This window comes from Podarcis gaigeae (genome assembly GCF_964106915.1).
Source record: "Podarcis gaigeae genome assembly, chromosome: 5".
NCBI classification, from domain to species: Eukaryota; Metazoa; Chordata; class Lepidosauria; order Squamata; family Lacertidae; genus Podarcis; species Podarcis gaigeae.
Genome location: NC_139681.1, coordinates 46457931 through 46472904, shown reverse-complemented (window position 1 = coordinate 46472904; position 14974 = coordinate 46457931). Strand labels below are relative to the sequence as shown.

The window sequence follows — 14974 nt, the reverse complement described above, 5'->3', positions numbered from 1 at the left end:
AGGCCTTTTCATCAGAAGCAGTCAGTTCCCAAAAGCATGTTGGAATGAGAAAGTCTTCACCTACCAGTTGAAGGACAACAAGGAGGGAGCCAGTCCATTTCTCTAGGAAGGGACTTCCAAAGTCTGGGAGCAGCCACCAAGAAGGCCATGTCCTGCGTCCCCACCAAGTGTGCCTGGGAGGGTGGTAGGATTAAGAGAAGGGTCTAATCTTCTGGCAAAGAGAGACTTCTGCAGGACAGTCAGAGCCAGGTTTATGCAGAAGCAAGCACCAGCAAGTAGTGAATATCAGGCTTGCAGTCTCTTGAGCTTGCAGCTGTTCCTCACAGCCTAAAAAAGTTATGGGTTCTAGGTCATTATGCTCAGCTTCAGCTGAATGGGAAAGTCTAGTGTAAAGAAACACATCCCTACCAGGGAGGGTCTACCAGCAGCTGTTTGCCCCTTTCCTTTCCTGGATCCACAGGAGTCCCAGTGGTGGCTGGTGTCCCATAGACCTAGTGAGGCTACTAAGAAGTCACATTTGCAGGAGTGGATTTAGACACTAGGAGAGGATATATTATTTATCTTTCCTTGCTCATGTGAATGAGATCAACAGAGTACCATCCTCTGCAGCTTGAACACTGCATAAACAATAATCCAGGATGCTTTAAGGCAGACTGGATTTTCCTTTTCCCCTTCTTTAAAAACAACAACCACACACATTGTGTTGTGAAGAAATAAAAGTAGCATTTACTTACTATGTAACTGAAGCAGTGATTCCAGTAGCAAAATGAAGACAGGTTTATAACCACTATGTAAGTTACAAAAGTACAAAATTTTAGCTCAGAAATGGTGTCTGAACTGCAGAACTCAGACACACACATATGGTCAGCTTGGAAGCATGATGAAGAAAGAAGAGGTTGTCCTGGCAGTAGTTACAGTTTCCTGCCAAGGCAGACCAAAGAAGTGATCTCAGAGTTCTCTCTAGCAAATTTTATAGGAAAGCTCTGTGACTCACAGCCCTTTCATGTGCCTATCTGGCAAACATGAACTGCTGGTTTGATTGCAGTAATGTCTGACAGCATTGGGGGTGTGGCCAATTGGAGGTCAAGAAGGCATGTCAAAGTTCAGGTTTTCTCCCCATCCTCCTCCCTTGCAAAAGTCTTGTGGACACTTAGGCACCACTGTTTTGCAGTTCGCATCTGTAATTGTGGGAAATGTCTGGTTCAGAAGGGATCCCTGATTCCTGATGCCACAGTTGCCCCTCCAGTAAGAGAAAAGTTGTGACCCTCCACTTGTTCTGGTTCTCTCCATATCCTCCTCCTCTGCAAAGAAACAGTGGACACTTAGATATTGGAAGTCGAATGGAATCTGTCCAAAAGTCCATTTGATTTCCAAAACATTTGAAAACCAAATCACGGCTTCTGACTGGCTGCAGGAAGCTGCTGCAGTGAATCAGAAGCCGCGGAAGAACGTTTGCAAATTGGAACAGTCACTTCTGGGTTTGCAGCGTTCGGGAACCAAAACGTATGAGTTCCAGGGCATTCGACAACCAAGGTATGACTGTATATCATTTAAATGTTCTGCCTTGGTCCAAAAGGGGTCCCTGCTGTCACAATTTCTAGTGTGAATTCATGCCACAATAATTGTACATGGACCATTGCACTGAATTCCATGGGGATTGCTCTGTAATATGTCTAGGATTGCAGCCTGAATCGGGTAGTCTTAAAACTGCAAGAGGCCTGTTAACACAGGGCCCTATACATTTCCAGATCTATGGGAGAACATTAGGCCCACCCCCAGCTTACTCTACAACTCCCCCACCCACAAGATTGTGGAATAGAATGGATGAGACTCCACTGACACCTGCACAGGGTGAGATAATACCAGTTGTTTGCTGCTCAGTGACAGAGCACACACATTGCATACAAATGGTCCTGGGTTCAATCCTTAGCATCACAAAGCAGGGCCCAGAGAGACTGCTGCCTGGAACGCCACTGCCTGTCCATGCCGGCAGTACTGAGGTAGGTGGATCAGGAGTCTGACTGCTTTGCACTGAGTCAAACCATTCATCCAACCAGACTGATCATGGGTGGTCTCGCCATCTGTAAATGTTGACCTTGAGGTGAGGGTGGAGAGAACATGCTTCGCTAGCAGCACCAAGCAGGATTGAGCCCTCTGCTCACCAGCAGATTGGCCTGTTAGCCAAAGGTTCCTCACCCTATCTAGCTTATTATTGTCATAGACCTAGGGTACCAGAGAGATATGGAGGGAAAATACAAGCTGCAGAACTGTACCAGAAAAGAAATTCCTGGATTAGCTTCTGCAAACCAGCCTGGTGGCTGGTAAGCTAGATGCAAATCTATTGACAAACAGGAGATTTGGGTGGCTGCCAAGAAGATGGAGGGGCATAATGTCACAGAAAAATACGTCCCTTTTGAAATCTAAAGGTGTTATGGGACCAAGGAGGAGGAAGTAGGCAGAATTCCATGCAGCACTGGCTGGAGGAGGCTGCACCAAGAAACAGGGCGCCATTCTGGTGGACCCTGCTTTGAAATAAGGGTTGTTCCCCACCCCCCAAAAAAATAAATATTGATAGACTTCTACCAGTTAGGCTGAACCCTTTTAACATACCCTAAGGGCTTGAATGTGTCAGGACATTCAACCTGACTTAAGGCAGCGTATGTATGGGGGGAGACCTTATATAAAAGGGGGCCACCAGTAGGAAAAGTCTGGTCTGTTTAGCTGTTTAGGAAGCTTCTGAGGCCTTCTGCCAAGGACTTTTCTTTTCAGCCCAGCTCCAGGAAAAAATAAAGAGAGGGGCTTTGGATTTATTTCCACTAAGCCCAAAGCACACAGGCCTGAGCAAAACCTTGTGAAATGCCCTTAGAACATAAGGGGTAGCTTAACCCCTGTGCAGTCTATCATGTGGGGAAGATCCTAGTGAGAAATACCAGAGAATTGCTTTTAAAGCCAAGGAAGCCAAATGTTGAAGTATATTTTTAAAAAGATTTTTATTGGGGGAAAGGGAAAACAGGAATAAAAAAGGAACAGGAAGGCAACAAATCACACACAGAGACTTTAAATGAAATCAAAAAGCCAATCTTAGCTAGCTTGAATTTTATGTGCTTCCCCAGACTTGTAATTCAGAGCATGTGCAGAGTTCATTGAGGAAGACATGGTTCTAAATCAGCAGGGCAAAATGATAAAAACAAAGCTTCCCTTGTTTATGAAATGTAGAGACCAGAAGCAGCCTGCCTCTGACAGAGGGAGGATGTTTTGTGATCTCTGGGCCTGTCAAAAATTTATTTAAAGGCTAGCTCCGCTGCCCTAATGACCCTGAGCTTACATTACAAAAGGGCTAGAGACAGTTCTGACTAGCTGGCCCATTAAAAAACAACAACAACCTTGGAAACCTTATTGGGAAATAAAAGACAGGAAATCTGTCTGTTGCAGACCAGAGGAGTGGTCTGATCAGAAGACACTGTTGATCTATATCAGAAGATAAAGTTTGTTACAGCCTCTCAGACAGAAAACCCCAGACACATCTCTCCTGTTCCCTGGCAGTAAACATACCAATAATACATAATTAACAATTTGCTGCCCTTTCATGACATTGAAAACCAACTGTCTGAAGCCTAATGGTAGGCTGGCCCTGAACAGAATAATCTTGGTTGGGATAGGGCATGAAGTGACCCTGAGACTTCCTATGTGCTGATTATGGTCTGTATCACTGAACTATGAAAATACACCTCACCCCCTCAATTTTCAGAGGTGCCAACTTTTCCTCCGAGGCAGCAGAGGTCAAAGGCAGTCTGGAACTGAGGACTTTTCTCATAGGATAGCTTTCTATGGCTTCAGGAGAAGGTCTTTCCTTTTCTCAGAAATTCTGGAACTGGGAACTCTGGGGATTGAATCGGATAGTGTTCTGCGTTGTAGAGCGAGTATGCGCTTTACTATTGAATAATGACTCCTCCCAACAGAACATGCACATATCAGAAAAATGGCACAGAACTGGAAATCAGTGGGATATCATTGTATGCTGATGAGGTATATATAGAAAGAAACAAGGGTTCAACTTGAATAAAATATGGGGGGGGCAGTAAGCCCTGCCCTGCATAATCGATCTCATGACATGGTGTATGGACACTATTTGAATGGCAACGCCCATCAGCTTTTATGAGGGCTCAGCCTTGACCCTTAGGAATTGGCTCCTATGGAAGGGAAGAACATATTGGAGGTGCTGTTTCCTTATAGTTCAAATAGGGGCTAGAGCAAGAATCCACAATGTTATGCCTGTGGGTACATGTGCACCCACAGTGGCCTTCTAGGCTGCTGACAGTCCCCTTCCCCTGCTGAAAATAGGCTTAAAACAAGTATTCTGTTGTAGTCAATCAGGGTTGGGTGTGGTGGGTGCTTGTTTGCTGTGTGTTTGCAAGTGTGTGTATAGCCCAAGACAATGTCTCCAGTTTGCAGATGTGCTCACAAGCCCAAATAGGTTCTTGAACCTAGCATAGACTCTTAACAAGCTAGAAATAATCTTGAGGAACTTTCACCCCCACCAGAGAACCATGTTGGCTGGGAAAATACTAGGCCCGAATGTGTAATAAGGGGTTATCCACTCTAAGGGTTATCTTGAAAATTGAGGAAGAAACCAAGAAGCAACCGGAGGTGGGGGAAAAATTGTACTAATGAGTGATTTCATCTACCCTCACATTAACTAGGGAAATGAATAACTGGGTTATGATGAAGAAAGAAGTGAATCTTGAGTGGTTTCCAGGATTTGATGGAAGTATTGTCAAGCCATTTGGGAACAGTGACCACAGTGCTATTAAATGCATCATATACAGGAGTGGAAACTTGCCCACAAAGTCCAACACAGTCACATTTTATTTCAAAAGAGGAAATGAGGGGATTCATTAAAAGGAATTTGAAAGGGAGGGTCAGCAGGGTCAAATCCCTTCAGGAAGCTTGAAGGTTATTTAAAACCACTAAAACAGAAGCTCAGGCACAATGTATAGCACAGACTAAAAGTGCAATCCTATACATGTGTTCTCAACCCCTGGGACATCAATAGGACTTACTCCCAGATAAATGTGCATAGGATGGCAACCTAAGATCATTAGGATGTCAGTGCTGTTAATAAGGAGGGGCATGGAAGCGATGAGAGGCAAGAAGGTTTTCTTTTTTAAAAAAGGGAATTTTTTCCCAGATGAGAAGAATTGGAAGGAGCACAAACTCTCAGTAATAAGATAATGTAGTAAGCCTACTACTTACACTCATTTAACTTGTGCACCTTCAGCTTTACACACTTGGTTTTTTTGTTTTTTGTTTTAAAGTAAAAAGGGGGTGGGCATCCAGAGAGAAGGATTTTGGTGATTCCAAATTCCACTGCCTCAAGTGTCTTTTGACTATACACAGTTATGGTTTTAGGCGTCACCCCCAAATTGTAACCCCTGTGAATGTTGTGGCCTTACTGTACACACATAAACAGAGAGCCTGCAGAACAAAAAATGAGATGGATGTCGCCAAACATAATGAGTTATAGCCAGTGCTGTGCAAAGGAACTTGTTCCGTCAGTGCAAGGATTCATGCTTGCACACTGGGATTTTTTTTCCCTCTCCTGCATGCTCCCTTATTCTGTTTTTCGAGGTTCTCCTAATCCTCTGGAGCAGATTTGGGGAGTGTGTGGGGCATGTGAGTGGGAGGAAGTTCTGTTTTGCAAATATAAATCCTTGCACTGATGGAATAAGTGTAATGGATACTGCTGCTTACAAATGAGCTTTTTTTTTCTTTTTTACATGAGTAATAGGAAACCAGATAAGGTAGGACCATTATATGACAAAGGCATGAAAGGGTCACTAAAGAAGTACAGGGAGATTGCAAGGCAGGATAGTTAGTTATCTACATTAGTCTTTATTGCAAAATATGTTGGACAAATACCCACCCTAGAAAATTATGGGTTTGTCAATCTAACTTGTTTCTCAAGTAAATGGGTTCAAAGCATGATTAAAGATACATTTGTTAAAACATGTAGAACACAGGTAGGGAAACTCTTTCAGCCTGAGGACCACAGTCTAGGAGTAAGTGGGTCCAGAGGCAAAGTAGATGGAACAATGAGTTGGCTGGATTCTACACATTTTCACACCTAATTAGCCTCTATCTATGCAAGCAAGAGACATTATCAGACTTCAAGGACACATGTTTTGGGACCTAAATTTGTAACTCATCATACCAGTACAGCAGTAACCATGAGTACATGTGCCCCAGTACAAATATCCACCTGCCTCAAATGCCTGGTGGAATAAATCAATGTGTCTTAAACTGATGGCAAGCACTTCACAATGAGGATGATTGACACACTTCTAAGGGAAGGGAGTTCCACAAACATGGACCACCACGAAGAGGGCCCCAACTCCAGCCACCAGGAGAACACTCATCAGCAATGCCATGAGAAAATCTTCTCTTGCAGAGCTGAGGGCCCCAGTTAGCATGGAGACACACTCTTTTAAGTCTTTGGACACAAAGTCATTATGGTCTTTATAAGTCAACATCAGTACCTTGAATTCAGTGTTCAGTGGGATTTACTCTCATGTAGGTCTGCACAGGATTGCATAGAGAACTTCAGCATCCAAACATGCTACTAAGAGAGCAGAATCATCCTAGCACATTTTCAAAGAAAAATCTGAGCTCATAGCTATTAACAATCTGTGCAGGATAACAATCTGTCTCAGGGCAGAGGGACAAGAGCAGCTGGTAGAATCTCTTTTGGTTTAAGGTTGACAACTCAGTTTTTGCACCAGTTTTGGCTAGAAAGGGATATTCCATCTGCAGCCTCAAGACAAGGGATACACATGCCCCAGATCACTTATTTCTTCCTTAAGGCCCTTGAGTTACTACTGAACTAGTCCTGTTAGGTGCCACTAGTCTTCCAGGTCCTATTTCTGTCTTTGCTTGCAGGCAAGGTAAATAATGGCATATCCCTCTGCTCCTTAAATCCAGTGGAGATTCTAATCTGTATAGGTGACTGCTAACAAAAAGCCCAGTGGGTGATTATTGACTATTCAGACCTTTTAATTATTTGCTGCTTATCAAATCTGGTTCTGGAACAGGAGGGTTAGTGGTAGATGTGCCCAAGTACACTTTAGTCCTCCCTCACATTGGGAAACTCACAATTAGAGCACATCCTGCTATCCACCCAGTTATATTTATAAGCCAGCGAAGACTTGCCAGTTTTTTTCCCCTGGCTGGGTTTCTATGCCTTTAAGAGCAGCAGGGGAGGCTGAAATGTACAGCACAAAGCCTATGCATGTTTACTCAGAATAAAGTCCTACTGTATTCAATGGGTCTTACTGCTGAGCAATCCTGGTTTAGGGTTGCAGGCACATTAAGTAGGTGGGAGCTTCACCTGTAAAACTCCTACCTATCATACAGCTTTATAGGTGTGTGTGTCTGTGAGAGTGTGTGTGTACAACGTGGCAACCTTTAATCCAGAGAATGGCTGTTGTCCATAGAAAGGTCTCCCACTTTACGCATCTGTCTACCTAACGCGCGTTTAGTGACAGAGGATAAGGCATGCAGGTTGGTAAATTATTCCGGATCGATGGCCTAAGATAGTGTGATGTCACAGAACCGGGAGGCTCGTTCTGCAAAGGAGCTGGAGAGAAGCGGCTTTCTCTCTCTCTCCTTTCTCTCTCTCTTCCCGGCCCCTTCTCTCCGGGCAGGCTTTGGAGGGAGCAGCCTGGGCCGGCTGAGTGAAGGACGATCCCTTACATTGTGTTTCAGTGCGGGGTCTTTCCGGGTTAATGAGCTGACATCATGATTAAAGCTGACCATTTGTAATGTGTCTGGAGCCTGTTGAAAAGCACTGAAAAGGTTAATGCGGTAAACCAGGACAGCACCTGCCCCGCACGAGGAGGGGAGGAGCCGGGCCACTTTCCCTAATCAATTAGCCCCTTAATGAGTCTATCCAAAGTAGTTAAGGGGAGTGAATGATCGTGCCGCGGCTCGCTCGTCATCTCGCTATCCCTAATTATTTTATAAGCACTTGATTCAATATGCCGAGGCCTAACACGGGGGCTGGGAGTTAATGAAAATGTCATTTGGAAACGTCTTGACATTTGTCTGTATTGATCGGAATCTTGCTTTTATCTCTCATTATGTATTTTTGGGGGGGAGAGAGGAAGGGGATAATCAGCCCATTAAGAAAGCCCATCGGGGGGAAGAGGGGGAACCCAGACGTGAAAGAGGACCGAAGGAGAGGGGAAGACGTTGACTCTCAGGTCTCATCTCCCACGCCACACAAAAAACGCTTCCAGGGCTCTGCTCTCTCCCTTTCTGGGCCTGGGTGGAAGAGGGGTGGACAGTATGAAGGAAGCCTAGTCTTGAACCTCGGCGGATTGACGCACTGTCAGCGTCCATTGTTCCAGGACTCATCTTGTAAGAGCAGAAGTGGCAGCAGCGGTGGAGTGGGAGTCAGTCCTGCTGGAAATCGAATTCCGCTCTGGGATCCCTTCTCCATTTCCTCGGATCCCAGCTAAGCCCGAGCTTGCGACGCAAAAGGCGTACTGCACAAGCTCAGAGGCGCCTTGCATTCGTTGCTGCGTCACCTTTTCAGAACTGAGCCCTGGCACAGATCCGAGTCTAGAGATGATTGCCGATCCTAGCCCCCTGGGAGTAAGCCCCATTCAAGTTCAGTGGGATTTACTTCTGAGTAGACATGGCTAAGCTTGTCCCGAAGATGGAGCCTCCAAAGGGCTGGAGCAGAATATGTCAGACATGTCAGGATCATAACCGCACCAGTCACCAACGCAAACAATGACCCATTGAGAAATGTGGGAGGATATCCTACCCCAGAGCAACGTTAGGAGTCGGAGGGGGTAAAACCATCCTGAATGTAATTCTATCTAACATTGCACATAAACCATAAATATATACCTTCTGCAGTACTTATGAATGTAAAATGTTGAGATTATCCCCAAAATCTGTTGACAGTGCCTAGTCTTGAAACAGTGCCTTTGAGCATGTGAAGAGTGACCTATCGTCACTCTGTGATCATAAATAACCCACACACAACTTGAATTGATAGCAAGGATTTCCACAGTCTGGAGTGTGCCCATAACCCCCAATACCGCTTATTTAGACAATGAGCACTGAAAAAACTTGGTCATCGCTTCCAATATGCAAAGCTTATGCGGAGAGGGATTTGAACCCAGACCTTCCGCTTTCCTACCCAGCGTGCAAGCCAGTAAACCTGTTTGAAAGGGAATATCGTTCCCCCCCCCCAACTTTGGGGACTTCATGTGGTGAATAGTAACTGTTCGTGCGCTCATTATTTACTCGTTGTAAAACCCATTCTGTTACGCAGCACGGTTTCAAAATTCAACAGATCGAAATTTGCCCCGCTTCGCTGTTGCAGGTGATGCTGTTGAATCCTGCTGAACTGAATCCGTGGCTACTATAAATCACGTTCCACACCAAACTCAATAATCTTCCTTCCTTCTCACTCTGTCCTGGTACGTTCCAAAAGAATAGCAAAACTCCCTCTAAGAGCAAACGCGGGTGGCGAGGGCAAAAGGGGCCAACAGTGGACACTGAGAATGAGAGACGTGCCCTCATGCTCGGGGAACCGGGGCAGCCTTGCGGGAGATAGTTTTTTCTTCAACCCCGCGCCCCCCCCCCCCAGCAAGATGTACCCCGTTCAAAACTACAAGTCTCAACATGTTCCGGAGTCGCGAAATGTTGAGTCAGATGCAAACGGAGGAAAAGACGCACGCGCGCGCGCAAATGGGTACAGATGGGGAGAACTGAAACGGCCTCCTGGTGAAGGGCTCGGCTGGCTGGCTGGCACTCTGAACAGAAGCACTTGCCCTTCGGAGGTGAGAATACATTTGCAACACTTTGTTGCAGGACCCACTTTTCCAAAGGAACGGCAGCGCTGTTTTCACACTATGTTTGACAATCCCCAAATAGGGAACTTGAGGAATAAGCGGTTCGAAGATGTCCACGGTGGCTGAGGCATTCGGGAACCAACCAACCAACCGCTTTGGATCTGCTTCACCGAAAATATAAATGGCCCTTTCAACTACTGGCAACATTGACATCGCTTTTGCTCGCTTCTTCCTCCTGAGCTGGTGAATCTCACGCAGATAAAGCAGGGGAAGCAGACAACCGGCTCTTGCTCCACGGCGGCGTCTTGCGTAAATCATTAAAACAGGCAAATGTTGCATTATGGAGGTGCTCTTTTCATTAAGACACCTGCCTTCACGCGCCTTCCCAATGCGATTGGATGGCTGTCCCAGCAAACAGCGGACGACTCTCGTTTCGTTTTTACCCCTCAGCCCGCCCCCCTCCAAAGGAAAGTTTCTGAAAACTTTTGGAGAGAACGATTCTCTCCCTCCCCCTCCCCCACCCCTCCACCCACTTTCTGAGTGCGATCAAAGCTGTACAAGCCCAGAGGAAGCGGGGCGATTGTATTACAATCATTGGAAGGCATTTATGTCAATCCTCTCAGAAAGCCTAAATAATTGCATATTGTTACATACGTCGTATATATCTATATATACCCTGCGCCATCAGGATGGATTACACCCCATGGGGAAGATTAGGGATGTACCTGCATGAGTTTGGGAACGGGAAGGCATTTCTCAGGTTGTACTGCAAGTGGTCTCTCCCCCCCCCCGCCCGCTTTGCTGCGCGCTCCTTGCCTGGGCAGCTTGGCGCCAGACAACTTGAATGCGCGCAGTCTTTTCATTTCGCCTGCAATCTCCCATCCGTGGAAAAGCAGGGGCTCCGGCTGTCCCCCCCACCCCACCCTCCTGCCCACCCCACCCCGCCCTTCTCCCAAGGGATGCAGATGAGTGACCGTCCCGTTGGGCTGAGGGTTTAAACAGCAAAGCGAAAACATTGGCTTTCATCCATGAATGGGTGTCTCCCCCCCCTTCTTCTTCTCCGATTGACATTGCTAGACAAGATATTTCGGGGGCTGTGCGGGGGATAAAAAGTGAAGATAATGAAAGCGCCAAGGATCCGTTGCTAGAATGCTGCCCTTCTGGTTTAAATACCAGATCTCTTTCCATAAGCTGTTTAATGCCAAGCCTCTTAGCCTTCCGCCTGAGCCCCAAATGCTTGCAGAGCCAGACTGGAAATGAATGGAGAACACAAATACACAAGTGCAGCGGGCGTATGTGCATGGAATATATATATATATATATATATATATATATATATATATATATATATATATATATATATATATAAGCTCTGAGGACTGCTGCATGAGGAGAATACTTTGTTTTAGGAAACACATATTGTGTACTAGCCCAATTAGCCATATACTAGGAATGTCGTCTTTCCCCCTTCCGTCTCTGCCTTTGGTAGGAGAGGAGACGTCTAAGGCAGAGTTGCTTAGCCACTTCCTGAACCACTGGGAATAGTTTAGGACCCGTTTGCTCTGAAAGTCAACCCTGTCAGATTATTCAAGTGTGCTTCAGAACCCGATCTCAGGACTTATTTTATACAGGCAATGTCAGCTACATAACACCTTGGCAAAATGTTGGCGCGAATCAAACGCCCATATCAGATTGCTAAACGGTGTGATCATCCCAAAGTCTCATTTCGTTATTTAAGGCAACAAACTGAGGCAACTTCGATTCACCCTAAAGGGTTATAAATGCTAAGGGCCAGCCCTGGAAGGGTGGATTGGGACATACATCAAACCTCTGCGGACTTTTAGCCCCGACTAGATCGTGGGTTTAATAATAATAATAATAATAATAATAATAATAATAATAATAATCTGGTCCGCTTCCTTTTTGTCTGTTTGGACGAGAAGGGGCAATCCGATCACGTCGGTTTCGGTGGCCCTGCAAAGTCGGCGGCTGACAGCGTTCTAGAATTTTGAAACTTTCCGGGGCGGCCTGGCTGCCTGTGATTGGCCGAGGCGGATGTAACCTCCATGCAAATGAAGCCACGCCACCCCGCCGCCTGGAGATCAATAGAGATCTGAGAGAGAAAGGAGCATGCATTCAGGCTCGGCAAGCTCAGGGAAAACCTGCCAAGGCACTCCAAAAACACCCCCCCAAACTGGTCCCCCCAAAGGCAGGCGAGGTAGCCAAGCCCCCCAGGCAGCCCCCGCATCCTCCGACGAGACCCCCTGTCCCCAGCGCGCCTCTAAAGCGAGAGCTGTTCTCTTGTTTCTTATGAGCCCAGGATGAGCAACAAAGAAGACCCGAGCAAGTGTTGTCCCGCAGCACCTCCGCTCTCCAGTTTCACCATCCAGTCCATCCTAGGCAGCGGCACCTCGGAAGGAGGCAGGGAGCCCAGCTCCAAGCAGGCAGCCTCCGCCTCCGCTTGGCCGAGCAGGAAGAGGAGCCTCTCCATATCCTCCGAAGAAGAGGAGCCGGATGAGAGCTGGAAACACCCCGCTTGCTTCTGCCCCGACTCGCATGGTCCTAAAGAAACGTGCCACAAACACCACCAACCCATCAGTTTCACGTGTCTCAGTAAGTACTGGACCGGGGGGGGGGGAGAGAAAGGAAAAAAACATTCAAACCCTCCTTTACTTCTTAATTAGCAAGGATGATATGTAGGTGCATCTTATTATATTGGCGGACCGTGTTATTAGGAAGAATGCAGCTTGTTGTGTGTGTGTTGAAAAATACAGCTTTGCAAGTAACCACTCTTTTATTTGAACAGCAGTCTTTCTGATCGCCGGGCTTTTAGGGGGCGAAATTAACCTAGATGACATCAGGGATGGAATAGGTTGTGGGAAGCCCGGCAAACAGCGGTTTGAGCTTTTCTGCGAATGTATAGGGTGCAGTTTTCAAGCTCTCTCAATGCTATTTGTTTTGGTTGTTTTTAAAATCTGTATTTGTTTCCTTTTGTGCGTGCTAAATTCGGATGTCATACAGATTAAGGGACCCTTTCGTTTTTAAGAGACATGTTATTATCTTATCATGCCTTTTCCGTCCAGTCTTTGGGGAGATCACTTCTTTATTATGATGGATAACGGTGATCTCCCCCCCCCCCGCGCACTCACCCCAACAAATAGGCAAGAGAAGCCGGAGGTTTTTCGCAAGATTCCCGAATACATAATTTATGAAATGTTAAGATATAAAAAGTCAAGTTCTCTCGATTCTGCAGGAAAAGGGTTCGTATTTGAAAACACGGGCACGCCCTTGCACCGCGTTGACCAAGAATTCAGATTGAATTCGGTGGCGCTTACAGAACCCCCCCCCCCCCAAAAAAAAGAAAGTATGGATACGGTGGCAGCTTTAAGATGCACTCCTTAATAGAATAACTTACCTGGGAGTAAATCCCATTAAACTCAGCGGAGCTTAGTTTTGAAGTGGCGAGTATGAGGTTGCGCTTTTAAAATTATAACCGAGAATGAACAGGAGCTGCATTTGGAAACAGACTTACTCGTGAGCGCAGCGAAGGAGGGCTGCTCCCCTGCGAGGTGCATTAAAGTTTTTGCCTGACCTTGAAAGGACTTCATAAATTCCAGTTGCAACTCGTTTATAGAATGATGACGATGATAAATATTTTCTTAGGAAGTTATGGAAGAATTGGAGCTCTGGAACAAGCAGCAATCGAATCCCTGGGTTTAGTGTTAGGTGGGATTCGTATATTGGTGTCTGTGGGTTGTGGTGTCTGTGTGTGTTTGTGGGGAGGGACACATGGCCATGCCAATCTGATCCGAAAGGCATCTCCACCCCCCCTTCCTTTTTTAAATTTTTCCCTCCAAGGCAACCCGAAGGGGAACGGCTCGGCGATCAGTTCCGACCGGACGCCGCCTTTCCTTTCTCCGTCCCAGCCGGACTTCAAGGAAGAGAAAGAGAAGCACTTCGGGCCGGGCTCGCCGGCTTCGTCGGAGCGGCAGCGGGACGGCGCGGAGCGGCAGGCGAGCTCGGCCAAGAAGAAGACGCGCACGGTTTTCTCGCGGAGCCAGGTCTACCAGCTGGAGTCCACCTTCGACATGAAGCGCTACCTGAGCAGCTCGGAGCGCGCCTGCCTGGCCTCCAGCTTGCAGCTGACAGAGACCCAGGTGAAAACCTGGTTTCAGAACCGCAGGAACAAATGGAAACGGCAACTCTCGGCGGAACTGGAGGCGGCCAACATGGCCCACGCCTCAGCCCAGACTCTCGTGGGCATGCCCCTGGTTTTCAGAGACAATTCCCTCCTCAGAGTGCCGGTTCCCAGATCCATCGCCTTCCCGGCTCCCTTATACTACCCAGGCAGCAATTTGTCGGCCTTACCTCTTTATAATCTCTACAACAAGATCGACTATTGAACTGGCGCAGCGTCTCCACCCACGACCTTTTCTTCACTCGCCCGCCTGTTATTCATAGGAAAGGAGAAATGTGCTTCTTGCATTGTTAAGAAATACACCATGTGTATTCATTATTATGATTTTTTTTTTAAGGGAAAAAAACCCCGACCATTTTATTTATGGGAATCCTCTCTGGGTTAGTTTTGTTCTGCTTGTTTTCTAGACTGCCCTAGAGAGTGTGTCACTTCCAGCCCTCTCTCCCTCGAGCCCCCTCCACAACCCATTTTCTTTAGTCTGTCCTTTTCTGACATAATAACAAAGTGACTTTCCGACCTCGAGCAGAACAGGAAACCCAACACATCAACTCACCTTTAGAAAGAACCGCGCGGCTCTGTCTGCGTGTGCGCGCAGGTAGGATAAAAGCTGGAATGGCCAGCCATTTTCCAGTTTCCTCTCGCCCGCCCCCACAGTTCCTTTTTGCCCTGAGTATTAATTATATCTGCGGGAAATAATAATAAAAAAAATAGTGTATTTCAGATCTGTACATATTTTTAAAAGAAAATAAAGCATTTTAAACATTGTTGGTAACTTGGATCAGATTGCTTGTGTATTTCAGTTGGCGTACCTCCCCGCCCCTAAAAATAAAATAAAATACATGTATTTGGGTTTTAGGTGTGAAAAGTTGGGTGCTTTCTGTCCTCTGGGCTCCTCTCGCTGGAAGTTTGA

The 14974-nt window shown here is 46.5% G+C and overlaps 1 protein-coding gene across 2 annotated transcripts in view; it reads left to right on the top strand.

Annotated features, from left to right (window-relative positions):
- HMX2 (H6 family homeobox 2) overlaps window positions 1–14746 on the top strand; it is a gene marked incomplete at its 5' end in the record, with an annotated part of 32039 nt that extends 17293 nt beyond the window's left edge. The window contains 2 exons of one of the 2 annotated variants that reach the window (XM_083741486.1): window positions 12187–12479; window positions 13725–14731. In XM_083741486.1, the coding sequence (XP_083597612.1) occupies window positions 12187–12479; window positions 13725–14269 (838 nt within the window). In that variant the 3' untranslated portion in view covers window positions 14270–14731. Of the gene's footprint in view, window positions 1–12062; window positions 12480–13724 lie in introns of those variants that run through there. The other variant, XM_083741487.1, reaches the window with a different exon arrangement.
- Window positions 14747–14974: the final 228 nt, after the last annotated feature.